This window comes from Lemur catta, chromosome 19 (assembly GCF_020740605.2).
Source record: "Lemur catta isolate mLemCat1 chromosome 19, mLemCat1.pri, whole genome shotgun sequence".
Lineage (NCBI taxonomy): Eukaryota > Metazoa > Chordata > Mammalia > Primates > Lemuridae > Lemur > Lemur catta.
In genome coordinates, this window is record NC_059146.1 from 1,188,848 (window position 1) to 1,215,350 (window position 26,503).

Below are 26,503 nucleotides of genomic sequence, written 5' to 3' on the forward strand. Positions count from 1 at the left end.
TAATTTAGTCAAATAACTAGTCAATCATTTTATTTTTTATATCTGAGCTCAGCTATTGTGCCTATTCAGTAAGAACAACAACATATTATATTAAAAACATTTAGGAAATAGATGTCCAAAATATTTTTTCCAATATTAAAAAATATTTAAGAAAAAAAACTAAGGGAAGAAAAATTCAAGCACAGCTGAAATTGTTCACAGTGTGGAAAAATAAACTGCATAGATGAATACACACAATGGATAAGCTGCTGTTGTTACCTGTAGCAAATACAAAAGTAACTGCAGGGTGCTTGACTATTTATGAAGCTGTTTGATAGATCCAGGAATCTCTTGACCTATACAACTACTATGGGATGCAGGTAAGGGAGGTTTTGTCATTGCTACATTAGTGTCAAAGAAAATAAGTTTCAAAGAAGTGACTTAACAAAGTTTTACACACCTAGTAAATTATAACACTAGACCCACAATCCAAATATTTTATTAATAACTCCAAACTCACGGTTTTCCTTCCCCAACGACCACTATACATCCCAAAATAGGCTTCTTGCATTAGATACCTATTTCTCCCTGGTGTCTGGCCTGTAAACTTGTGTGAGTCTGAAATGAGGGACTTTGTTATAATTCTGCTAGGCTCAAAAATGTTACCTTGTATTCAAAAAGGTAGGTATAATTTAAGCGTTTTTCTCCCTGAGAGATCAAAAGATTCCATTGTAAGAAAAAAGATAAAATGTATGTGTAAGGTGCTGACAAACAATAATTCATATTTACCCAATTTATGAAGTATGCCTGGGTAAATTTCACCACTTCTAACGTAACCAACAAGCTGATAGGAATGAGATTGTTGAAAAGGATGATGAAGGTCAAGAAATTCAGTCCAAAATTATTAGCACCACCATCTGTTGGGAGAAGTGGGAAGAATGTCATTTATAGTTTTAATATTTTATTTGCATTGATCAGAAATTTTAGCATAAGAATTTTCCACATTTATATAATATACCCAGATAGTGGGGGAGGAACATTTTTCTGACTAAATAACGTAATTCTCAAATACATCTGTTAAGATGGAATTCCATTATTTGCGTTCAATACATTGTTAATCCAGTTAAAAAACTGTAAAATAGTACTAAAAAGTGAAAGTAGCATCAAGTATTGCAAATCCGGTTCTAAACAGGAAGTTCAGCGATATTAAGGATAACACTGAGGGTTTATAAATGTAAAATCTCAACTGGGTAAATTACTTTTACATGAATTCTAAAAAGCATTTCCAATTGAAAGAACGCTTTAAAAGCAAACGGATAAAGAGCAGCTTCAAAAACAATCCAAACTGTATGAGTACTATTCAGCCCCAGGTAAAGTACTCTCCTAGGCAAATTACACTCTTCCTTCTCAATAATGAAAATAAAACAGCTATACCAAATATATTGTAAAGTATATGAAGAAACAAATTGATGGTAGTAGTAACAGTTCTCACGTTGAAATAATAAACAATGACTATAAAAATAACTCAGAATGGCTGCAAAGTTAAATAAATGTAATAAAAAAATTTTCAAAAAATCAGTTTTTGCTACAAGATCTTACTAGAACTCTTCACACTTCTGGAAATTATGTATTTATTTGTCATCAAACAGAAATACGAACTCACTTCCTAGAAATATCAGGGGGTGGGGAGTTGGGATTAATACCACAATAATAAAAGGATAAATGCTCCAAAAGGGAACTATTAATTTTTTTTTTGTTTGTTTTGAGACAGGGTCTCATTCTACTGCCCGTACTAGAGTACTGTGGCATCAACATAGCTCTCTGCAACCTCAAACTCCTGGGGCCCAAGCCATCCTCCTGCCTCAGTTTCCCCTGTATTTGGGACTAAAGGCACATGCCACCATGTCTGGCTAATTTTTTAAACTTTTTGTAGAAATGGGGTCTCACTATGTTGTGCAGGCTGGTCTTGAACTCCTGGCCTCAAGGAATCCTCCCACCTCAGCCTCCCAAAGTGCTACAATTACAGGCACGAGCCACTGCGCCTGACCAAGGAAACTACTTAATAGCATTTCCTCCAGGACAAGAAAGATGACCATTTAACTCACTGCATTACTGAGTTCAAATCAAAGTACGTTCAGTTTAAACATTTTTAAATTATGTGAACTACTTTTTGGTACATTTTACTTAAATGTAGATATACACACATATGTATGTGTATATAGGTAATGTGTATTTTATTACATCCTCCACACATACTCGATCTACTTTCTTTACCTTATAGTTAACCATTTATGTTAAAATTACTGTAAAAGAATAGTTTTCATTTATGTATATCACGTTAATGGCTATATTCAGTGAATATTTATACTACTATGGACTGCTCGTTATATTTTTAAGGATTTGAAAACCTTACATTTGCTGGAAATCTCACTGAAAATAAAGATTAAATGCCCATCTATCCTGGCAACAAGGTCTTCCTTTTAGAAACAATAGGACATTCCAGAAATCAAGACCGACTGCAAAGCAAATATACGTTGTAATAAAAGAAGGTGCAGTGAGCTCTGCCTGCTTACAGTTCAGATTGAGATACCAGTCCTTTCCGGAATGCCGCCGATTCCAAATGGCCGCGCCCACGGAGCAGACAAGAGACATGGCAATTAGGATACAAAACAAAATCAGAATTTGTACGTTGGTGATCCGTTCCACATTGGAGAGCTTCAGTGGTGGACTTGTTGAGTTCTGTAGAAAGAAACAAGATGAGTAATAAAGATACACACGAACGATTTAGTGACGTGCACTTAGTATTTTCATGAGGACGAGAAGTCAGTCACAGCGCAGAATCTAGATGGGGTGAACAAAACCCACGACAAGTATAATAAGGTGTATCATGAGGCCTCAGTGGTTAACTACCTCCTTTTGTCAAGGTCACTACGCCACCCAAGCTTTTTTTTTTTTTTTTTTTTTAAAGGAAGTAAAACAATAATAATAAGAAAAGGAAATAACATTCCTTCTGCAGACACAGCTTTTGCATTGTGTCAGGTCAGATGAACTACTGGCCCACTTAGGCACACAGGGCATCTGGAAGGATCTACTCCGTGTCTCAGCTCAGAAGAGAGCAAGAGAAGGTGGCCTGAGCCTGCACAACCAGACAACGGGAAATTTCAGAGTATGAAGGCCACGTTTAAAGGATCTCTGATTTTCAAATTTCTGGCAGCATTTAGCAATCGTTTTACTGAACACAGCGGCAATGCAAGTCGTGCTGGCTATCGAGAATAACAAAGGCAAGTTTCCTCACTTGTGTCTGATGATCCAAATGGCTACGTTAGATCTGTGCTAACCAAGACATCCACAGGACAGAAAATTAAATGCCATAATTACTATAAAAGGAAGATTTATAGAAATTTATGAATGACTAGAGGTAGAATCACTAAGGACAGTCCCACTTGCCTGCTGACAACATCTTCACGCCTGCACCAAGCACAGAGGTATTATAGCCCTTAGACCAGATTTCCACTGAGTATCGTAAACCTGAGTTTCCCACGCCCGGCTGACGACTGCACATTGACGGTGCTGCAGTGGACGGGCACCCCGGACACGGGTAAATGTCAGTGCTTTGATGAACGCCGATGGCAAAAATAGCCTTACACATAAATGCTATGAAAGATGAACATCTGATTCGCAAACTTTTTCTTTCAATTAAATAAATTAAATTTTAAAATTTGATCATTGCATTATAGCAAAATTATAAGACAAATATTGTGATGCAGAGCACTCACTGCTACACAGACAACTCGTAACAATCAGTACAAGAGCTAGCAGTGCTGCCAGCGGACCAACACGCAAAATCATCGACAGTCCATGTACCAGGTGATCCTTGGGGAAACTTCCCGGTGCTCCTGCATGCTGTGAGCCACTGTCACTGAGACAATTTCAAGGCCTCACTCACCGGAGTGCCAGAGTCTGGATGTGCGGGGTGGGCTCAGGACACACAGTGTGCTGTGTTTGGGACTATTGCACTGAGATGCATTTTGCAAAAGACTTAAGCCCCAAAAGGTTTCACAGACAAAAATCCCACCTGCATCAGCTTGGTGTCGTGTCCAGTGTAGACGACTATTCCGTGAACCCACTGCGTGTTTCTCAACTGAGCACCTCGAAGAAGAATCTGATCTGCTCCCAGGGGAACGGTGCTAGGACAGATTATGTCGACATCAGAAATGACATTTAATGAAATGCTTAAGAACTCTACAGTCACCACATAGTTTCAAAAAGTTCCATTATTAAAATCACCCTTTACTTGGAAAGCAAGTAAATTTCCCACCAATAATTCCCTTAAACGGGAACAAAAGTGTCTAAGTTACTTCTCCTTAACACCAAACCCGCCGTTTCCCGTAACTTCACCATCTGCGATGGACTGAACTGTGTCCCTCCAACATTCCTGTGCTAGAGGCTCTTCTCCGGCAGTGTCACGGTATTTGGAGGTGGCACTTTCGGGAGGTAACTAGAAGACGCCCCGAGGGTGGGGCCCGCATGATGGGCACTAGTGGCCTTTACAAGAAGAGACACCAGGAATGTCGCTGTCTCCTCTCTGCCATGCGAGGACACGGCAAGGTGGCATCTTTTGCCCACCAGGCACAGGGCTCTCCCCAGAGCCTGACCCCGCTGGTACCGTGATCTCAGATTTCCAGCCCCCATAAATGTGAGAAAAATACATCTCTGTTGTTAAAGCCACCTAGTCTATGGGATTTTGTCACGGCAGCCAGAGCGACTAATACACCATCCCAAATAGCAGGGAATGTTGTGGAATTCAGAGGCTGATGCTGAAACCTATGCATGACTTTTCCTGAATTAATAAGTCAACGTAGGTTTCTGAAATATTTGGAAGTGGTGAGGCTAAGGGATGCCCCTCCACCGACACACACACACACACACACACACACACACACACACGCTTGTCCTTTGAATTAGAAATAGCCTTGTGCATAATAAAGGTTCAAAAACGTACACCAGGCAAGATAACTACACAGCTCTCACCGCGTGCTTACCGACCACCCCAGCCTCACAGAGAAAAGTTCCCGTACTGAAAACCTCTATGACAGTCAGTTTACAGTATTTGAAGATCAGTTCTCCAAAAATCGTGAATAAATGTCCGATGAGCCGTAAGCATTTTGCAGCTATTCATCCCCTATCATTTAAACCACACTTTTAATAAAGGAGGCACAGTTTGGGGTCTTTTGCGGGTTTTTCCTAAGGCTGCCCACTTTGGTGGGTTGTTGGGCGCCACAAACTCACGCCGGGACATAAGAAGGAACAAACTCTCACAGACGTACTGGGGTTCTCGATGGACACGTAATATATGCAATTTAATGGCTCAAGGATGCCTGTGACCAATTCTCCATTTTAATAAGAAAAAAGGCAAGAAAGAAGAAAAGGCAAATATAAAGAAAAATACATTTAAAAACTTTTTGGAGGCTGGGCGAGGTGGCTCATGCCTGTAATCCTAGCACTCTGGGAGGCCGAGGCGGGTGGATTGTTTGAGCTCAGGAGTTTGAGACCAGCCTGAGCAAGAGCGAGACCCTGTCTCTACTAAAAATAGAAAGAAATTATATGGACAACTAAAAATATATATAGAAAGAATTGGCCGGGCATGGTGGCGCATGCCTGTAGTCCCAGCTACTCGGGAGGCTGAGGCAGGAGGATCGCTTGAGCCCAGTTTAGGTTGCTGTGAGCGAGGCTGACGCCACGGCACTCACTCTAGCCCGGGCAACAGAGCGAGACTCTGTCTCAAAAAAAAAAAAAAACCGAAAACCTTCTGAAAAAGGAAAGAAATGATTCTATAAGAAAGTCTGCAGAGAACACGAGACTTCCTTGTAAGTGGAGGAAAAGTGAAACCGAGGCCTTTCTATCTCGTGAGCTTCTGGGGTCCAACAGGCTCTCAAGGCCGTGGCCCCCCGGGCCTTGAAGCTTCTTGCAGGAACGGCACAAATTCTACCAGCTCAGGCAAAACCAACCCAGACAGCTGCGTAACAGCAGCATGTGAATGAATTGTTATGAAATAGTATACTGCTAAAAATACAACTCTCATTCCTAATGTAAAACATTATGCCTTCAGGACCCATCTGGAAGGGAACCCCCTTGTGTGTGTCTCAAGATTCGGGGTGCACTGCCGAGTTGGGCGGGGCCTTGGGCCTAAACCAGGTTTCCAAGAAGTTCTTGCAGAGTTGCTGGTCTCTGCTCTGGGGCACACATGGAGCAGGTGCTCCTCACCTGCCCAGGGGAGCGTAAGGCACCGGCCGCAACTCCCACCTCAGCGTTTGTGTTGTTGTGTTGTGTTGTGTTGACAGGTGCAAACTCTTCAAAAGCAAACTATGCTACTTTTCAATTACAAGGACTCAAGAAGAGTTAGTTACTGTTAGTTTCATCACAGCTGGAATTCCGGGGCTTCCGGCATTAGCCTATGACCCCGGTCCCGAGCTATCAATTACACTCACTCCAAAAGGTCTCCGAGAGCTCTGGGTACTGTAACATAAGAGCTAAATGTGCTACCAATACAAAGGTCTTGAAAATCTGTTTCTGCCTTTCATATAAAATAAAGCGTATTACACAAATTTTTATCTGCACCCTAAAGCTTGGCACCATCCTACAAAGTTCTCCTTCACAGCACAGATTCACTTGGCATCGATCCGATGGAAAACTGACACGGATGGAAGCTGTCCAGTGAGGAACGTCAGACGCGAGAAACGCGACTCGTATACATGGCCAGATCTATCGTTAGTCTACAACCGTATGTTCACGGAAAGATCACCCTGTGCCAATTTTGGAACTCGTAATTACTTCACAGATTACAAAAGAAAGCTTTTGGAGGCTCCCGATGAGGACGACAGTTCAGGGCACACTCCAACGTCCTTTGGAATTCAAACCCTGGGATGAGGCAGTTACAAAACAATGAAAGCGCCAGTCACATTCTCGTGGGCTGAAGCAGCGCATCTAGCCTGGAAGGTAAGTATGATGTAAAGTAGAGGAAGCAGGGCAAGAAGGGCCGGGAGGAGGAAAGAAAGGACAAAGGGGACAGGGAAGACTCTACCCTTCCCGCCGAGTCCCGCCCCATTTCTTTGCTCCCCTTTGCAGCAAACTCTCTGAGAAAGGAGTCTACACTTGGTGTTTTCAACTCCTTCCATCATCTCAAACTCGCATCAGGTGCCGCCTATTCTCATCAAGCTCAAGGATCTCCACTTGCTAAATTCGAGGTTCAGTCTCGTCCCCACTGTGCTTGACCATCAGCACCAGCTACTCACTTCAGTCACTCCCCGCGCCTTGGCACAGTCTCTCCACTCGGTCTCCATCCTACGTCCTTGGACTCGGTCTCTTTTGCTAGTCCCCCTCTTGTCTCAACATCTTAATGTTGGACGGTTTTAGGACAGTCCTTGGATGTCTCCATTTTTCTATCTACACCCTTTTATCCTCAGTGATTCCTTCCAGCTCCACGGCTTCAAATATCTATGCCAACTACTCCCAAATGCATCTCATGAACTCAGACTTCTGTCCCCAACTTCCGATGTCTATTCAACTGCCTCCTGGACATCTCTGTTTGGACATAAACTTATGAAGTCCAAAACTGAATGCTGATCTTCCCCCCCTTAAAGTCCTCCAAGAGATCCCCATTCCACTCAGAATAACACCCTCAGGACGGCCTACAAAGCCCTATATGGTCTGGTCCACTATGACCTCTTGGCCCTTCTTCGATTCTCCTCTTCCCTGATCACACCACTCCCACCACAATGGCCTAACATTCCACAACGACTCCAGGCACTTTCCCACAGGAAGAATGTGCAATGAGATAATTAATAATTTGCACTGACAATTCCTTCTTTCCGGAATCCTCTCCCTCTAGATATTCTAAGGCTCACTCTTCCTCACCTCCTGCTCACTGTTGCTCAAATGCTGCCTTTCGATGAGGCTGACTGCAACCCCCCTAACGAAAAGTGATTCCCTCCCACGGACTCCCAGCCTCCCTTGCCCTGTGCTATTTTTTCCCCAAAACATTTATCACTTTCTAACATAGTATAACACTTTCTTATTTATCATTTTGTCTGTTTGCCCTTCCCTTGCCGCCAGAAAGGAAGCTGGCAAGGTGCTGTGGTCTGGATGTTTGTGTCCCTCCACGATTCACATGAAACCTAATCCCCGATGTGGAGTACCAGGAGCCGGGGCCGCTGGGTGGTGATGAGCTCAGGAAGGCTGAGCTTTTACAAATGGAATCCACGCCCTTAGGAAAGAGACCGTACGTGGGCACCTAACAGATGCCACCTACGGGGAACAGACCCTCACCAGACGCCAAGTCTGCTGCCGCCTTGCTCTTGAACTTCCCAGCCTCCAAAACCGAGCAATAAATTTCTGTCGTTTATAAATCACCCAGTTTACGATATTTTGTTGTAGCAGCCTGCACGGACTAAGACTTAAGAGCAAGAGTGTTTGTCTGCTTCGTTCACTGTTGTCTTTCTAAATCTGTAACGGCCCAGGCTTCCTCGGTTGAATGAATGAGGGAGGAGGTAGGACAACGGAGAGAAGGGCAGGGAGGAGGTAAGAGCAAAAGATGACTGTCATTGATGACATGGCCATGCAGAGAGCGTCGGGAATTACCCAGAGAAGGAGACAAGGAATGACCCAGTACAACGAACCCTTTGGGAGCGGAGTCTGAATTCCCGGAGGCATCTAGAGACCACAGCAAAGGGCCCACGCCGTGAAGACTGGATAGTTAAGCTTACAGCATAAGTATCTGGGCCAAAGAATCATCTACAAGTCATTTATCACCAAACAATGTTCCAGAAGCCTGGACTATCCCTGCCAACAACCAACTGCCAGATTGACAGGCACCCTGGGACCCTGGGGAAGTCTCCAGCTCTACCACGTGAATAGGGTTAATATCCAGCGTTTTCACAAAAGGACTTGGGGTAGGATATAAAAATGCTTAGAAAAGGGGTTTTCAGTATTCAAACTTAGTGCACGAGGAAACAGTTCGCCCCCATCCTCGGAAGACACTCGGCAAACACCAGGGCACAGTGGACTCTGTGTTTTCGGGAAGACGGCTCTTACATACCCGTGTCCATCGAGCCTTATGTTTCCAACAAAATCGTAGAGATGCCTGTTTGGACTTTCACATTCAATTCTGCCAGAAATTCTCATCAAACTGTCGATGTCTTTTATATCCGAGGTTGCTGGTAAGCCCTGTTAGAAATTTTTACATAAGCAAAGAGCATATTCAGTAAGTTGTGTTGGGGGAAGAGGAGGAATTTTGAATTCACCCGGGTCCTAAGGTCTAAGGGATCCCATTTATTTTATAGGCTTTTCTCCCCTCACCCCCTTATTCAACACTCGGTCAAATCATAATTCAAGGATACCTTCCTCCCTGACTTGAGCACAGGTTTTTAGAATAACAACAAGGCAGCTTTTACAAAAGTTCCAAAATATATTCAATAGACTATAAGCTAGTCTGCAAAGATATTTTGAAGCAAGTCCCCAAAGAACCATTTGCTTCCAAAAATAAAATTAATATTTAGCAGTATACAGGCTGAGTCTGTCTTCTCTATCTAAAACAATGGGATAAAAATGGATGGAATTTGTGTTCAAAGAAAGTAGTTTTGTTTCCTTTTCTTTCCATTTTTTGTTTGTTGTTGTTGTCGTTTTTTTAAAGTCCACTGAGAAGGGAAATTCCAGCATGGTTCTTCCCTCGGCCAACAGAAGTGACCGACACTGAGCACGACCCCTCATGCGTTGGCCGCCTGTGCCCAAGTGCTCTGTGGTGACTCAGTTCCACCACATCCCAATCTGCCCACAGGCCATTTTCATCATTCACTGGAACCAAAGGGCATACATTTTTAAGTACCTTTTAAAACTTCATAAATTTTACAACTTTTTTCTGCTAGAGATGGTATGAAAAGTAAATACAGAAATATAAACTATTCTCCAAGACGAATGAGAGTTTTAGAACAGCAATAGAAAGGATGACTTTTTAATATGGCAAAACCAAATAATTATTTGGGCCGGGTGAATAGGGAAAATAAATAAGCTAACACGTGTCAAAGCACTTAGAACTACTGCTATTACCTGAGTACTGGCTATTACATAAAGTCATTAAGAATATGACAAATAGTATCTCTACAACGGGCCATGTTGCATCAGGCAAGTCAATCCGACTCTTCCGTGATACTCAACATCAGTTTATAAAACATCTCTCTTCACAATGGTTCAATGAGGAAATATTTGCAATTAGAAGCACTTCAACTCAAGACAGCACCACTAAGAAAAACTCTTAATTCCTTATGATAAAACAGCAGTGATAATATAAACCTGTAGTAGCTCTTCTTACCTGTCTAATTTTCAAGTTTGTTTCACCATCTAAGTTAGACGTTTCGATGTAGCACATGGCCTGGGGCTCGCTGTTGTTGAGAGTTGAGAAGCAGAGATTTAGTGGAGGGAGGCAGGCATGACAACAACACCTTACTTAAATGCTCAGACTCTGAAGCCTTTCCTCCTAGACAAAGTAGCCGTCACCTAGCTTCTTGATGACTTGCGATCTAACAGCAAGGCGCTGTGAGGCGCAACCATGCATGACAACCCATGGATCAGCTTTTCAGCCAGAAGGACCCAAAAGCAACTTCCTGACAACAATTAGTAACAGTCTTCAAGGTGATGCAAATGATTTGCCACGTCTTATTTAAATTGTTCGTCCACACAGACACAACACAGACTGTATCTGAAATGTAAAGCAGCTCTGTGTCCAGATTTATCTTCAGCTCAGATACATCAAGTGAGGTTTCATGCTCACGGCTCACATGTAAATTGGTTGAGAAAAGTGGTTGATGAGAAAATTCCAGATTGCCACTTCTACAGACTTGCATTGACTCCCTTTTTAGCTATGATGAACGGGATTATATGAACCCATAGAACTAAAATTTTAAGGTTACTTTTAAAAACTATATGAACAAATGTTACAATGAAAGCAGATATGCACTTTTCTCTCTATATATTTTCTGTTTCTATTCTCATAGCAGCAAAAGCTGAAACTAAAATCGGTCAGGTTTGCCATATTGCTCTTTGAACTCAACCTGGAAGATCCATGTCATGGTCCCCACCAGGGTCTTAGCAACGTCTGGTGGCTGGCAGAAGGGGCCTGTGTTCTCCAGTTTTGTCACAGGGTCATCCCCTAGACTGTCCTAGCTCCTCCCTCTTCACCTGCCTATCTACTTGCCCAACAAGTATAGACATGTGAGTTTGCAGCCCAACTGTATTGTCTGATCCTCAACTGTAAGGAAAAGCATTCTGAAACCAATTTCATTAGCCCCTGGTTATACAATAAGCCTAATTTTACTAACATCATATAAGTAACTATAAATGCAATCTCTGATAAGCATGTGGACTTGAAGCTAGAAATAAACTCGCAAGTAACAAACACCTGGAATTTCCTAATCAGCTTCCAATCTGTACATGTGCAAAACCGACTGTTCCACGTTTCAGAAATGGGCATTTGGCTGAATTTTGTGGCCCAAAAATTTGTGAAAGCTGCTTAAAACACATGGACATTAATAAAATATTTAACAGATTCACTTTAAAGTAACCTTTGCAAGTTCTTCAAAATACTCTACAGGCTTTTCCTTCACAAATGCTGCTTTTTCCCAAAGAGAAGTTGTTGGATATGTACATTTTCACTCTATCAACTATTCAACATTTTATTTTTTAATCACTGTCACAATAGTCCTTTGCCTCTGGCAATGGCTCTAAATTTGTGATTTACCCTATGCATACATTTGAAATAAACAGTTCATGGATTTATAAAACACATCTTCTGACAATATGGAAGCATGATGGCAAACAAAATGCTCAATGACAATGTTGATTCATACTCTGGCAGTTAAATGCATCAAATCTTACTGTTCAAGATGCTTATCCAAGGCCAGTGCCATATGAAAATGAGCACAACATTCTAATTCTACTTTTTTCTCTCTGATAAAGTAACTTTGCTAGGACTTTAAACGGCTAGGACATCAGGCAGTTTCAATGGCTGACTTATATCTGAAGTGGGACAAATAAAAAAACGCATACACATTCTGAACTTTCTTAATAATCACTTAAGACAGCTGGCACTGCCGCGGTGCTTCGTGCTGAGAAAGGGCAGCAAGAAGTCTCAGGTGAGGAATCATGCTAGATCCTAAGTACTGCAGCAAACTGTGACGACATCCAAAACACAGACTAGTCAGAGAGGCAAAGCAGGCTTTTTGATTAGTAAGTGGGAAAATGAAACAAGATGCATGTCACAATACAGACACCGACAGACAGCTGAAATGTACCACAGTCACGTGCACTATGTCACCGGGAACGAGTGAGAGAAAAATTGATCCCAAAGCATGCGGTAGGAAATGTACAACGCCAGCTTTGTGCCGGGGGTCCTCTGTGAACCCTACGTAAGCCCAAATGACAGTCATGATCTCTGGAAGGATTCTGTAGGATTTACAGACAATTTAAAACGAGAATGACAAATCTGTTTAAAATCGAATCGATTTTCAACGACTGTTTCATGGACAACTTAACATTGTTCAAAACAATACCCTGGAGAGGTAACAAATTAAGCCTTAGTATTTCGGCATGTTCTTAAATATGAATATATATTAATGGTGCAGGAAATTAAAATCTATGCTCAGTGGCACGTCTCTTGGACTCCTATTGATGGCAACAGGAGTTGAACCTTCCCAATTGGGGGACAAACATCATTCAACGTGGTGCTTGTCAAATGCCTTCAAAACATCTGTGCAATGTCTGTCACCGAGAAGTATAAAAGTTTGTGTTTAAAGGAGGACACAGAACTCAAGCGTATGTGGGTGCAGCTGCTCCCCGGTTTAGGCTGAGGACCCAGGCACAGGCATCTCGCACAACCCGGGCTCTCACCTGGAGGACAGACTGAGGATGTCTGCTGGGAGATGGTCCCCATTGGTCACTTTCACTATCTCCCCTACTGCCACCTACACGTCCCAGTTTCAAATAATTAAAATGGAAAAGAAAATGAACAGAGAAAAGAAAACAAACACATGGACAAAAAGAGACAGAAAGTTTGAAATTATCATAGAAAATAATACGTGTTAATAAAAATGTCTAGTGCCGATTTTTTCAAAACTTATTTTGATCAGGTCTGAAGGTATAAGAAAATATCTAATATTTTAAGAATGACTTATGTGATTTTTAAGCCCAATTTTTAATTTTCAAGGTGAAAACTTTTCATTTTTAAAGTTTACTCATAAGCTTAGCCTATCCAATTAAACAAAAAACATGTTTTATATACAGAGCTACTTTATCTTATGGATGTTCCTTTCTCAAATTCCTCAACTTCATGCCATCCACTGTATTGTCTATTTCTACCCAAAAAAGGAAAGAAATAATTACGGTTTTAAATTTTTGAAAAATGGAGTATACTATATTTTTCATTAAAAAAAAACTTTGTTGAAAATGTGATTATAAAACATTTTCAAAGTTAATTGTATAAGTATCTTATTAACCTTAACATAAAGTTGCAAAGACAAGTTGCGACCTTTTATTTCATAATTAATAAAATCCAGGTAATGCATCATTACCAGAGGGTAAGCCTTTGAATCCAGAGAAAATTTTTCAGAGAGGGAATGAAATAGACATTGCAAGAATCTCTTTAGACTTGAACTAATAGCTTCAGTTATTTCACCCTATTTTATACTTTTTTTAACACATAAATGTAGCAGTTATTTATTAAATGCTAAAATTTATCTTCTTTTCAAAACGAAAGCCAATGAAATACAGTAACTTTCAACCATGTTCATGCTTTCATTTCAAACTACCATGCAGAAGATGCACTATTAGTAATTCATAATTGAAAAATATTGAAAGTTATAATATTATAAACAGTGGTTTATTGTTACTGCTAGATGGTGCTCACATGTAGCTGAAACTCACCGTATTTATTTTGACAGTGGACAGGGTAGCATAATGAAAGTAGTAAATTAGGCATATTCCAACCCTGACCTAGTCATTAGCTAAAGTCAAAATTTCTCTTCCTGTTAAATGATCATGAAAAACTATTGCTTATTTCTTTAAAGTTAATGTAGGTTCAAAAGACCTAAGTAATGCAAAAACCCTTTGGGGGGGGGCGGGAAGAAAGGTAGTATTCTGCTACTTGGATCAAAATGTTCGTCTAATAGAACAACCTTTGAAGCCTACTAAATAACAAAAAAGCAATGAATCAGATCATTTTAACGTATAATAATTTTTGGAGGAAGTTGATCACTGTGGATACTATATTAAGATATAGCAACTGTTTTGATCTACTGATATTGACAGCCACCAATAGATGTTTTCAATGCTTAGGAAACAAATCCTGTAAAAATTCTCTAAGAGCTTGCTGGGGAGTTTCTGGGATTGGATAGAGTCAGGTGACACAGATTTTGAAAATTTTCAACTTTAAGTATAAATTCAGGGTGAGATAGTTAATTATCTTTACATTTTTGACCTCTTTCTCACATGGCCAAGTATGGACACAGTTAGCTTTCCTTCAGTTTTAGAAACTCACCCTGATAAAGTTATAAGCAAAGGAAACTAAGAAAAGAAAGGTTGATTTAAAAACATCCATATTGATTTTTCTAAAAACAAAAACCGACAGGCACATGGCACAAAAACGTTGCCAAGTACAGATGGAAACGTTATTACCTATAGTCACCTGCAAAATGCCTGGAGACGCACTTCTATCAATATCTGGTTGAATCTTATTTGCTCAATTAAGTTTCACTAACTTGTCATGAATCCAATCACCTTAAATGATGACCTGATTAAATAGATTTTGAAAAAAGGACACTGTCCATATTTATATGTGGATTTTACAAATAAAACTGTCCAAGGAAATGATGATAAACAACCTCTAAAATATTAAAAACATTTCTTCTCAATTTGTGAGGACTAGTTTTGCAGTTTTGAGACCTAAAACCATTTGAAAGTCACATTCTTTAAACAGTGCCATGTGTTCTGAATACTAATCCATGACTATCTTAAATAGGAGTAAAACAAAAATCATCTAAATTCAGTAACAGAACTTAAAAGAGCAAAATAATTTTTTTCTTCGAAGAGTATGGCATTTCAAAACTGATAACAAAAAAGAATTTACCCATTTTTTTTTTTTTGTACCATTTCACCATAATGATCAAGAAACTTTGCAGGGATTTATGATGATCATGATTGAAAGATAAAGTCAATAGAACCCAATCCATGTATTATATAAAATAAATGACAGGGAATCTTAGAGTTAGTGGTGCACACAAAAGCATCCGGATACATCCAGAAGGAGCATAGAGTCTCAACTGTAACCTTTGAATTATAAAGTACAGTCCCTGTCACTTATTCTATATGGCAAACATGAAAGAGCCCTTGAAGTCCAATCAATTTTTTAAATGCTTAAATACACAATAAAGAGGTTTAAAATTCTTCGTTTATTCCTTATTTCCTTGGAGAAATCACAAGGTCAATGCAGGGTAGAGAAACCATCCTCTACACTGTTGAGCGTCAGCAGGTATCTCTACCTTGATGAGAGAAGTACAGTGTCAGCAGGTATATACTCTTTGCCTTTAATTATAACTATATCTCCAACATTTACCTGAAAGAAAACTGGGAATTGGTTAATGATCTGCATTGAAACATATTTGCAAATATACAACCTATTGCATCAAAGCATAGAACACAGTCAAAATGGTTAATGGCAAACAAGAACCAGTTGTCTTCACAAAACTGAACGAAATTATCTAGGGATGAGGCCAGGACTGGGGGGATCCTCTAAAAACCGAACATTTTTGTTTTATCAGCTATATAATTTAACAAAATTAAACTATCCATTTTATCCACTTCATAGACATCTCAACTTCTAATACTCTCTCTTTGACACAAAAGCAAAAAGGAGGAATTTACCAATTGAAATTTTTACCCTATTTAAAGAATTTCTTAATGCAGTCTCTCAATACAACTGGAGGAACCATCATGTATCTCATCATTATTCCTCACAATGAACTTTCTGAAGTAAGTATTAGTTAAAATTCATAATTTAGAGAGGAAGAAAGTGAGTCTGAGATTAAGTTATTTGCTCAAGATCACAGTTAAGCGGAAGAGCTTAGACTGAAACCCACATCTGCCTGTCTACAAAGCTTGATTTTGTATAAGTAAATTTAGTGGAACCATCACAGTATTTTAAATTAAACAGCTTAATTTCTTTATTTCACCACCTGCTAGCATTTTTCTAAGCATGATGTGAAGACAAATTAAAGACATACTATGGCCAGAAACTGTTAAAATATAAGTGACAGGTTTGTCACATAGCTTCTGGCAAACAACCCAACTTCAGCTAAGTAACAACTCGGCTTCAACGCATTGACCGAGTGACACTCAGAGCCACTCCCATTATATCGTGGAAGGTGACTTCTCTCTCGGTAGACCAATGAATCTAAAAATAAGTTTCACTACTTAATAGATGGAAGAAAAGCCTGTTTTAATTAAAGCTTTTTTGTTCTTCCCCTTCCCTATTTTTCCTTGAATGCTAAAATAACACTATTGCGAGGAAGGAGAGAATAGTATTTTTAATGGAATTCAATAAAAAATTATTGCAGAGACAGCCCACTGTGTTCTGTTCTACCCAGTTGGTAGGGGGGCTTGTCTTCTTATCAATGGACATGCGCTGATTCCCCAGGGACTGAAGCTCGGGATGCCTTGATGTGAAAAGGATTCATTACAGCTGAAATGTGAAATTTGGACTATCTGAAATTGACAAATTATCAGGGACCTTGGAATCAAACTACCTCAAAAAAGGACAAACAAGAAAAATAAACTGTTAAGTAGAAATGCAAACTGGTCCTTACAATAACATGCCGTGACAGTACTGTGATAGTACACACGGGCGGGAAGATATTAAAAATTCTCTGCAATCACAGCACTTACAGATAATGCTTCTTAGGTTACCATTTAACTGTTCTATTACCTCCTGTTAGTGTTTCCTGTCCAGTTAAACTGTAGGCTTCCTAAAATCAGCATCCCATCTGTTTACAGGACAGGGTTAGAGTCTAACAGACTTGCCAAGAGTCCCTAAATTCATGGCACTGCTTTCTAACATCTTTATTCATTGTAAGACAAAAGAAGGGCTTGTGGTTACTGAACTCAAGAAAATATTAACACCTTACATGGGTTACTGCAGTTACCCCAGTGGGATGGCAAAACCTAGAGCTCGCTAAACACTAGAGTTCTTACTAAAGAATGATAAATTAACGAATGATAAACTTCATTACTGCAAGGAAAGCAGGGAACTTAACCCCTTATGCTGTCTACGTTTCAGATCAATTTCTCAAGGGACATCTGACTACTTCTCTTTCTGGGGTTCTGAGCTTCTAATCCGGCATACCCTTTCCAGCTGGTGTGTGCACAAGATGACTAGACAGAATAAAAGGTCAAGATGGCAAAAATGCCTTGACCACGTATTCTAATTGGAGGAATAGCATGACCAAGCAGTTTATAGAATGATTTAAAAACCCAAATATTTTTGTGCAATCCTAGGTCCCAGTATAGTTATATTTTTATTAAGGGATCTTTAGAGATGCAAAATGTTAATCCAAAGAAACACATTTTGTTGTGGAAACTTCGTGCACTAAAGCAGCTTTACTTGTACACTTGCTACAGCCCACCACGCTGCGCTTCTCGACTGTGCCAGAAGAATCTGCCGATTCCCAGATTCTTCCTCTAGATTCACCACCTGCACACATCTCAAAAGCTGCATCTCAAGGTGAAGAACCGCTCTTTGCGGTGGGGGCGATGAAGCCAGGTGCTTACCTGCCGAGAGTGGAGACGCAGTCCCTCGTGCGGGGCTTTGCGATTGCAACGCTTTCCTTTAACACTAGATACCTGCGACTTAACCTCTTGCAACAGGGAAAAGGCTCAGTGCAGTAACTGGAGAGACAAACTATGAATGTTTCACAGCTGAAGTCTGCGAGTGACTAGATGTCGGAGGGCAGATCTGTGGGTCCCCTGAGGCCCATTAGAGCAACCACAGCAGCCACACGATCAGAGAGGCCGGCAGAGAGAGCCCTGAAGTGAGGCCCCTTCGCACTAAGGCCTATCGTATTACCTTGGCACGGAACCACCATCTCGGTTTTGGTTTATTGATTTTATTTTTAATTGTACACACTATTATATAAGCCAAAGAAAAGACCTGCCTCACAATCTGGATGCCCCAAAACGAGTCAGGCTGCTTTTGTGCCTGTCCACTTGCTCAACAGCCAATTTTACACAGCTGATGTCAGGTCCTGTCCTTGTCACCTATGATTATATTTCATGACACAGGGACCTTTATATGCCCCGCTTGCTGCTGCTGTGAGCTCAGGCGTCGGCTATACATTAAGTATTAATTAAATGAATGGTATAATTTTTTTCTGTTGCCACAGCACGTGAAATTGCAGCTTTTACTTGTCACAAAATATACAACAAGAGTGTAGAGTGCCATAACTGACTTATAAAATACTTTCCCCATTGTTGTATATCCGTGTATTCTCATTTTCACTATTATAAATGATGCTACAATAAAGCATTTGTATACATGTAGGAATTTTCTTGGGATAAATTCCCAGAATCCCCTTTTTATGGTTCTCAATATGAGTAGTCAAATTGCTAATCCACAGTAGCACAGAAATGAAATATTTCATAAAAACTCTGAAATAACCGGTTTTGAATAGACAGCAAATAAGACTTCAATATTGTTTAAATTTGCAACTTTTATTATTTCGGTAAATATTATACTGACTCTGGTTATTTTATTTCTTCCTGTTTATTACCAACTTTTATTTTATGTAACAATGAGCTCAATCTTTTGTCATATTTGGTACAAATATTTTACATACACTGCCTACTTTTTTGTGTTGGTTTTTGTTAGTTTTAAAATCTGTATAATCAAAATCCATAGATCTTGAGATACTGCTGTTCTCCAAGTAATTGTTAAAGTTTTTATCTAACTCTTTTCATATTTTCCAACAACGTTTAAACATTTAACTTTTAGTCAGCTGGAAATTATTTTTACAATAGCTTGTAACTTAGCTATAAACTAAACATTCAAGTATTATTTCTTGAAATTGCTAATCTGCAATCCCAGCATGATTAATTAATCCTTTTACCAATTATTTTTGCCTCTTTTATCAAATATTAAATGGGCTTTATGTGTGGGCACTACATTCTATTCCATACTATTCCAATATATTCCATGCTATTCTATTCATCAGTGTCTATATTTTTACAACTCATCCACACTGTTTTAATAACTTTTGATTTCCATTTTACTTATAGTAATCCTTGCACACTGCTCATTTTTTCAAAGTATTCTATTTTTTTACTATTCATTTTTGCAAATCAGATGAATAATATAGTCAATTCTTGAGGAAAAAACAATGTCTCTGTGACTATACTACATTAATAATTTGAAACATTTTTTCATTTTTTTCTAGGAATATGACATATTTGTACTTGTATTAACGTGAATTTTTAACACTTAAAGCATGGATGCTTTCTTTACAAAGTATGTTCATACACATCTTTTAAACTTATTTGTAAACATCCTACCTGCCACTGGGAATGAGACTTCTTTCTCACTTTATTTTCTAACTTGATATTGCCAACGTAAGAATGCTATTAATTTTTACATATTTATCATGAATTCATCAGTTAGCTTTTATTAATTTTAGTTCATTATCTAATTCTAATTATGAATATTAAAAAACTTCAGCTCTTGTGGCTGAATGACTTTTGACAACACTTTGAGCACCATCTCTCTGTACCTCAAAATGGGATGCCCAGGTTAGATGTAGTGCTTGTCTCCAAAGACGACTGGAAACACCATCATTGTGGGTGAGCATGACTGGGATTTAATTTTTGTCAAAAATAGAAAAAGTTATAGTTGTAATAATCCAAGTAAGTTAGCACAATTTTGAAATAATGATGATTTATTAGGAAAATAAGACATTTTAAAGGTTAGTTTTAGAGTGAAGTAGCAGATGGTTATCTCCTGACTTTACAACTGTTTATTTTCTGAGCAAGCAGTCTAGGTAAGAAGTTAAGAAACTGATATGTAAATCTGTTGGGAGGTGTATTAATACTTATGCTAACTACACTGACAACCCTTGTTAAAAAATTTATAGTAAAATTCAATTTCTCGTACTTAATTACATCCTATCTTCTCTCTAAAATGTTTAAATCCATAAGTGCCGGACAAGAACATAAAAGAAACTTATTTTGAAATTGTTTTTAGCTTTTTTATTTTTTGTCTTGCTCTTCTGAGAGATGTCTACCACAGAAATAAAGCAAGCACAGTCAAAGCATGTTCCTCCTCCTTTTTGCTTTTATGTCAAAGACCAAAGTAAAGAGAGGGGTGAATTTTCAACTATCTGGAAGAAGAGATGTCAGACTCTATTCTAGCTACTGATTTAAAATCAACCAAAAAATGCAATCAATTTTTGATTGAGAGAGATACAAGGTATCTCTTACAGGAATAGAAGGTGGCCATGAACATCACAAGGTAGAATCAAGAGCACAGGCATGAACTGGCCGGGAAATACTGGAATGCAAACAAATCGTGGGTTAGACCTCTACTCTCCTAACAAGATACTGTCTTGTGAGATACACATCGTTAGTGTCCTGGCATCCCGGGAAACAAAACCCGGCCTCCAAAAAGTCTTTTGCCAAGTTACAAAAGTTACTCACTTGTGAATGACTAGAGGTCAAATCTTCTTGCAGAACTAGGGGAGAACTAATAATCATTGCTTACCTTTTGAAAGGTGAGGTTTGTAAAGGACAAACACCTACGTAACACTGGCTACATTATGACTCAACTCATAGCTGCCATGTTAGAGTCCTGTGTGCAAATTAACCTCTGATATTACAGAACTGACTTCCAGTTCATTAGAAGATGATGTTTAATTTGTGAGACTTTTGTTTTAAAGGAATTAGCAGTATGCAAATGTGATTAGTCTCAATATAGGAATTTGAGGTAAATACACAAAAGTAAAATATCAGAACTCAAACTTTCATTTTTACTTGGACAGTAGATGACTAAAGCAAAAAATTATAACGCAAAACAGTTCATGGTTAAATAAAATCTATGAAAACAGTACTCAAAATATACTATGAAAGCAACAAAAGTTCTAGATTTTTTTTTCAAAATAGTCTTTCACTAGAATATTGTGGAAACATTAAATGGATAAGACTAACTGAAGACTCTATGCATGTTTACGTTACTAAAGAGCGTTCCTATTAGTGGAATTTTCACATTTGCTTATATTATATACAAAAATTACATCTACTGGCATACATCTCTATGCATTTTTTTCTCCTGAAACAAAATAAAAATCGATGCATACCTTTTCCCAGTGAACAATTTCCCAAGCACCATTTCTCAAAACTGGAAAGACAAAAGGTAACATTTTTAACTACATTTTTTATTAAACATGAAAAGGCCATTTCTAATGAAAGGACCATTTTTCATGAATAACTTCAAATAAAATAACTAGCAGCAGTTTCTGCAAGTTTTAAAATTATGATAACAGGAATATGCAAAATTATACAAGGAACAGAAACAACCGAGGCACATTGGGGTCCCACAGTCACACATCTCTACAGAGGACAGCCTCTGGTGCTACCAAGGGCGTTCTGCAGCACACAGAGGAACCAACGGGCGCGGCTGGAGGACGCAGCCACAGAGACGATGCGGAAAAGGAAGAGACAGGCTTAGAAACATTTCAGACGCCGTAACAGTAGCAATGTTTAAAATACAGAAAAGAATCACAAGCAGGGAGGTATTAGGTTTTTAATAGGCTAGTAACAATGTAACACATGAAGCCAACAGATGAAGAATCTACACCTTTAAGTTTATGATAATGCAAAAAGCCCCAAATTTTCTGTATTTGGTTTACTGAAGAAAAGTGAAAGAGGCCACTACTCGGTTACGGAGCGAGGTGGGATCTGTTAGTGTCCCCTACCGCTTCACGGCCGTGAGGTCATTCAGCAGCTCCCCCCACCGCGCGTCTGTCGCATACGCTGAATGTGTAGGCGTAGCAGAAATGAGGACACGTTTCTACCCCTCCCCGCATTTATTTCATGAAATACAAAACCAGAACATAGAAATAAAGAAGGGAAGTGCCTAGATCCTACAAACTTGAGACCAAACCCATCTTAAGATACAAACAGTAATACAGGGTTCTGGTGAGGTTATTAATAGAAATCAGCTCACAATACATAAAAAGTTTCTGTACAAATCAAGACTCAAACACTGGCCAAGGATACCAGTCAATCATATAATTCATTGTTGTTTTTCTTTTGGAGCTGGTTCCTAGACACCTAATCCTTAGAACGGTGAAAATAAATGTCATCACAAGTATTACGCCGGTGACTGAATTCGCATTCTAGTTATCTGTAACTGCCGACCTCCTCTGACCCAGCTCTTACCTAGGCTTAGAGAAAGCAAGAAGCAACGGTGACGGGGGCTTTGACGGGACTTTTGCTGTCTTGGGTCAAACGTAGCAGAGCCTCTACCCCGATTCTGGAGGGTAAGAGTTCAAGGTGCACCGTGCAGATGATTAACGATGCCCGGTGAAGAGGATGACAGTAAGTTACATGGAATTGCCACAACGGCCCGTGGTGCGGTGCTGAGCAGCTAACTGCGTCAGCAAAACTGCTCCAGCCCTTCCCAGTGCTACCCAGACACACCTGCCTCGGTTTCCCCACAGCCTCATCAGCCTGGCGGGATTCACGCGAGTCAGACTCGAGTCTGCAGGGCTCAGACTTCAAACACACCCCTCGGATGTAACTCACTTGTACTGAGCAGGATACTCGCTGACAGCTTTGTTTAATGGGTTTCTTTATGGAAATGAAAACACTCTGTTAGAGCAGCGGTCCCCAACCTTTTTGGCCCCGGGGACCAGTTTCACGGAAGATGATTTTCCACGGATGGGGCGAGGGGTGGGGGGTGGGAGGGGAGCGGCTGTAAATACAGACGAAGCTTCACTCTTGCCCACCGCTCGCCTCCCGCGGAGGGGCCCGGTTCCTAAAGGCCATGACCACACCGGTCAGCACCCGGGGACTGGGGACTGCAGTGTTAGAGAATCTTGGACAGAGGGGAAAAAACGACAAGAACTTCTGCCACGTTAGTATTTTATCAGCGCCTGGGACCCAGTCTGGGACCTGCCAGGTCACTGAGCCACCTACTTAACCAGCTTATCTATCTCTGGGGCAAGAGATGGCTCGTTTCCAAAAGTGGTGCTGATGACGGGCACAAACGTAAGGTCTAAATTCCATAACTAGATTCCTGATTGAGCTCATTAATCAATCAGTGAAAATGAGGCATCAGACAAAGACACCAGTCTTCAGTCAAATGGTTGAAAATGTAGGAAATAAAATTACAACTTTGTATTTATGCAGTTGCATAAATGACAGAATCACTCTCTCTTGCTTCATACAAAATAGGGAAAGAAAATATTCATTTCTCTAAGAACATACAAGGGTTAATATTTGAACTGAGGGAAAAGCGACCTTACGTGTTATGTGGTCTTGGTAAACATTTGGAAAATGAAAATTTAAGTTTAATCCTTCAAATGTCTGTCAAAAATTAATTACCTGTCAAAAATACTCCCCTTCCCACTCCTACACACCCACCCCTGCCTCAATTCAGGAGAGTCAATTGAATTTCGTTCTGGTGTGATGCCAACAGAGGACTTTCATGTTAAGCAATCGGAGTTGTCTGACAGCAAACAGTACCCTACTTAACCAATTTTGTTATCTCCTATCAGCTGCCAAACCAAGGAGACCAATACTCAAAAGTAGGCAAAGGAATAAAACAAAAAAAGATACCGTGCTTTTAGAGAACCATTTCAAGTATTAAACTAAAAGCCTGGGTGTGGGATTTCCAAGCGCAGCTACAGATACACAAATCTCCGGAAGCTCAGGCCCTGGTGTACAGTGGTGTAGTATTTGCATACAGCTTAGGAACGTCCTCCCGTTTACCTTAAATAATCTCTAGATTACTTGCAATGCCTCGGTCAATGTTACTATGTAGCAACTATATAGGAAATATGAAAATAGTATCTATGTAAATAGCTGTTCTACTGCATTTTTATATTTGTATTACTTCTTACTGTTATATTTTTCTTTCTCTCAATATTTTCAATCCGCGGTTGGCTGAATCTGAGGATGAGGAAACCCACAGATGCAGAGCAGGCCAGCTGTATTCTGTTGACTAAAAATGGTTTTTATAGCTAAGCCCTAATGTTTTATTTTTGAAATGAGTTTTATAGATGCTCACTATCGAAGCCTTCTCTCTCTCCTGCCTAGTCTTCACTGTTAGCCACAGGGTCACTCTGCAAATGCATGGGGAGGACTGATGAACCAAGAAAGATAACCAAGAAAGAACATTTTCCCTGACCGGTAGACAAAAGGGAATACTTCTGGAAGTAGATCGGGACCCAGAAGATCGGAGCACCTGAGGATACGAGGTGTGGTGGCCCCAAAGCATCACAGCTCTGAGGGCTACCCCTTGGCTGTGCTATGTTGACTTTGTGAGCCGAGGCTTGAAGATAAGTAACCACCAGTCACGGAAGACAGTAACGCTCTGCTGCATTGGAAAAGCATTTACTTAATTTTATTTCAAAAGCTGTTAATGAGTATTTTGAGCAATATGGCAACAAATGCAAAAAGTGCATATTGCCAAAAACACCAGTACTTGAAACATCTGGGTTTTTTCTCTTTCAATTCCTCTGGTTGTCCCTTCACACCCGGACTCCTGGGGCAGCTTCCTCCCTAGGCTACCACGAGGCCCCTGCTCCAACTCGTCCTGCCACCCATCCTCACCCTACGACTGCATCCTGTCTCTTTTTGGCTCACAAACCTTCAACAGAGAAGCTGGAATTCCCTTAGCTTGACCTCCCAAGGCCTGTACAATCTGACCCCAGCCTACCTTTTTAATCCTGTGTTTGTTTCCCGCTGGTATGAATCTCCGTTCCATACCTAGCACTCTAATAGCGGTTTAGCAAACCAGTCCAGAAGTCGTCTTCCTTCCTGTCCAGGAAACCTCGCCGCCTCCTTCCCCACACGTAAGATGTCTTCCCCGTGGTCTCTTGGCTCATCCAAAGTCGTCCCAAAATTCAAGATCTACCCCCAGATACACCAACATTTTCTCTGAGTTTCTACTGCATTTGACATGGGAACCATGATTTGCCACAAAAATCTAGAGAGATGCTGAGATCACGTGGTCCAAATCCTTCATCCTCCACACAATCTCTTACCTCGCACTTGTATGTGTCTTTCCACGCAGCTCTCTCGCCAAACAGGTTAAAGGCTCTTCACGGTTGAAGTTCCCGTCTTACACTTTTTTCGTATGTCTCATAATAAATAATATAATCTCAGCAAATATTTTATAATTCTATTAGATTAATTAAATGTATCTTCCTCAAATATATCAAAAATCAGCACAGGATGCCTTAGGCGTGAGGCGTTAAGAAAGACACAGGGCATTTCGACGGGGCCCCATGACAATAGGAGCCAGGTTCAAATCCTGTGCTTGGCCACCAGATCACGTTGGCAGACTTTGCTGGCCCTCATCCCGCCAGGAGAACCTCAGAGAGGGATGGGGCTCACAGACGGGGCAGCGCAGGGACAGGATATGATGAGTTTCCATGTCCCTGGGCATATTTTTTAAAACAATCTTAGAGCATGATGGTCTGTTTCCTTCTATTGAAGGTCATTTTGTTTTTGGCAGCATGGAAATGAGCTTCTCACACGAAAAGCGCCATGCCAAAATGCCGTGCACGCTGTAGAAGCCGGCCTGGCTTTAGTCCTCTTTATTTCTGGAGCATACACCATCTGCAGGTGTGGAATAGCTCGGAGCACCTGGCTTCCAAATGCTTTTCACCCCAGCAACATCACATCTGATTATTTTCTGTAAATCTTTTCTACGGTAACATCTGCAGATTACACACGAGGAGAGTTCACAGTATTTAACGCCGTCCAGAACAACCGCAGACTTTATGGACTATATTTGGGAGCTCATCACTACGAAGCACTAGGATATACTTAAAACATTGGCTTTCGAAAGCATTATCACTGTAAATCTCTTGAACATGAATTTAAGGGTCAGAGTAATAAACAATACAAAGCAAGAATCAATCTACTCTGAAAAAAAAGCCTAAGAGAGACGCAGCACTCTCCACTGAATTATATTTAATGGAAGCGATTTGAAAATATTTCACGGTGAGTGTATCTGACAAATATGAGAAATAAGACATGAAATTCCTACCTTGTGTCTGTTTCTTGTTCACTGCATTATCAGCTTTGTGTCGTTTCTAAAGTTCAAAAGCAAAAAGAGCAACGGTGAGAAAGTGAATGGAATCAGTAAAACAAAAGAGCATCCACAGCAAAAGAGAATTTCTTTCAGCTCATGTTTCTCCATCCAGGTCGGTCC

The 26,503-nt window shown here is 40.1% G+C and overlaps 1 protein-coding gene across 5 annotated transcripts in view; it reads right to left on the reverse strand.

Annotated features, from left to right (window-relative positions):
* ATP8A1 (ATPase phospholipid transporting 8A1) overlaps positions 1–26,503 on the reverse strand; it is a 179,858-nt gene that overhangs the window by 117,407 nt on the left and 35,948 nt on the right. For 2 of the 5 annotated variants that reach the window (XM_045531738.1, XM_045531736.1), the window contains exons 5-12: positions 26,339–26,384; positions 21,414–21,454; positions 15,561–15,634; positions 10,343–10,412; positions 9,074–9,201; positions 4,055–4,166; positions 2,553–2,718; positions 769–896 (exon numbers count right to left, since the gene is read on the reverse strand). In XM_045531738.1, the coding sequence (XP_045387694.1) occupies positions 769–896; positions 2,553–2,718; positions 4,055–4,166; positions 9,074–9,201; positions 10,343–10,412; positions 15,561–15,634; positions 21,414–21,454; positions 26,339–26,384 (765 nt within the window). Of the gene's footprint in view, positions 1–768; positions 897–2,552; positions 2,719–4,054; positions 4,167–9,073; positions 9,202–10,342; positions 10,413–11,428; positions 12,893–12,915; positions 12,990–15,560; positions 15,635–21,413; positions 21,455–26,338; positions 26,385–26,503 lie in introns of those variants that run through there. The other 3 variants (XM_045531741.1, XM_045531739.1, XM_045531740.1) reach the window with 3 other exon arrangements.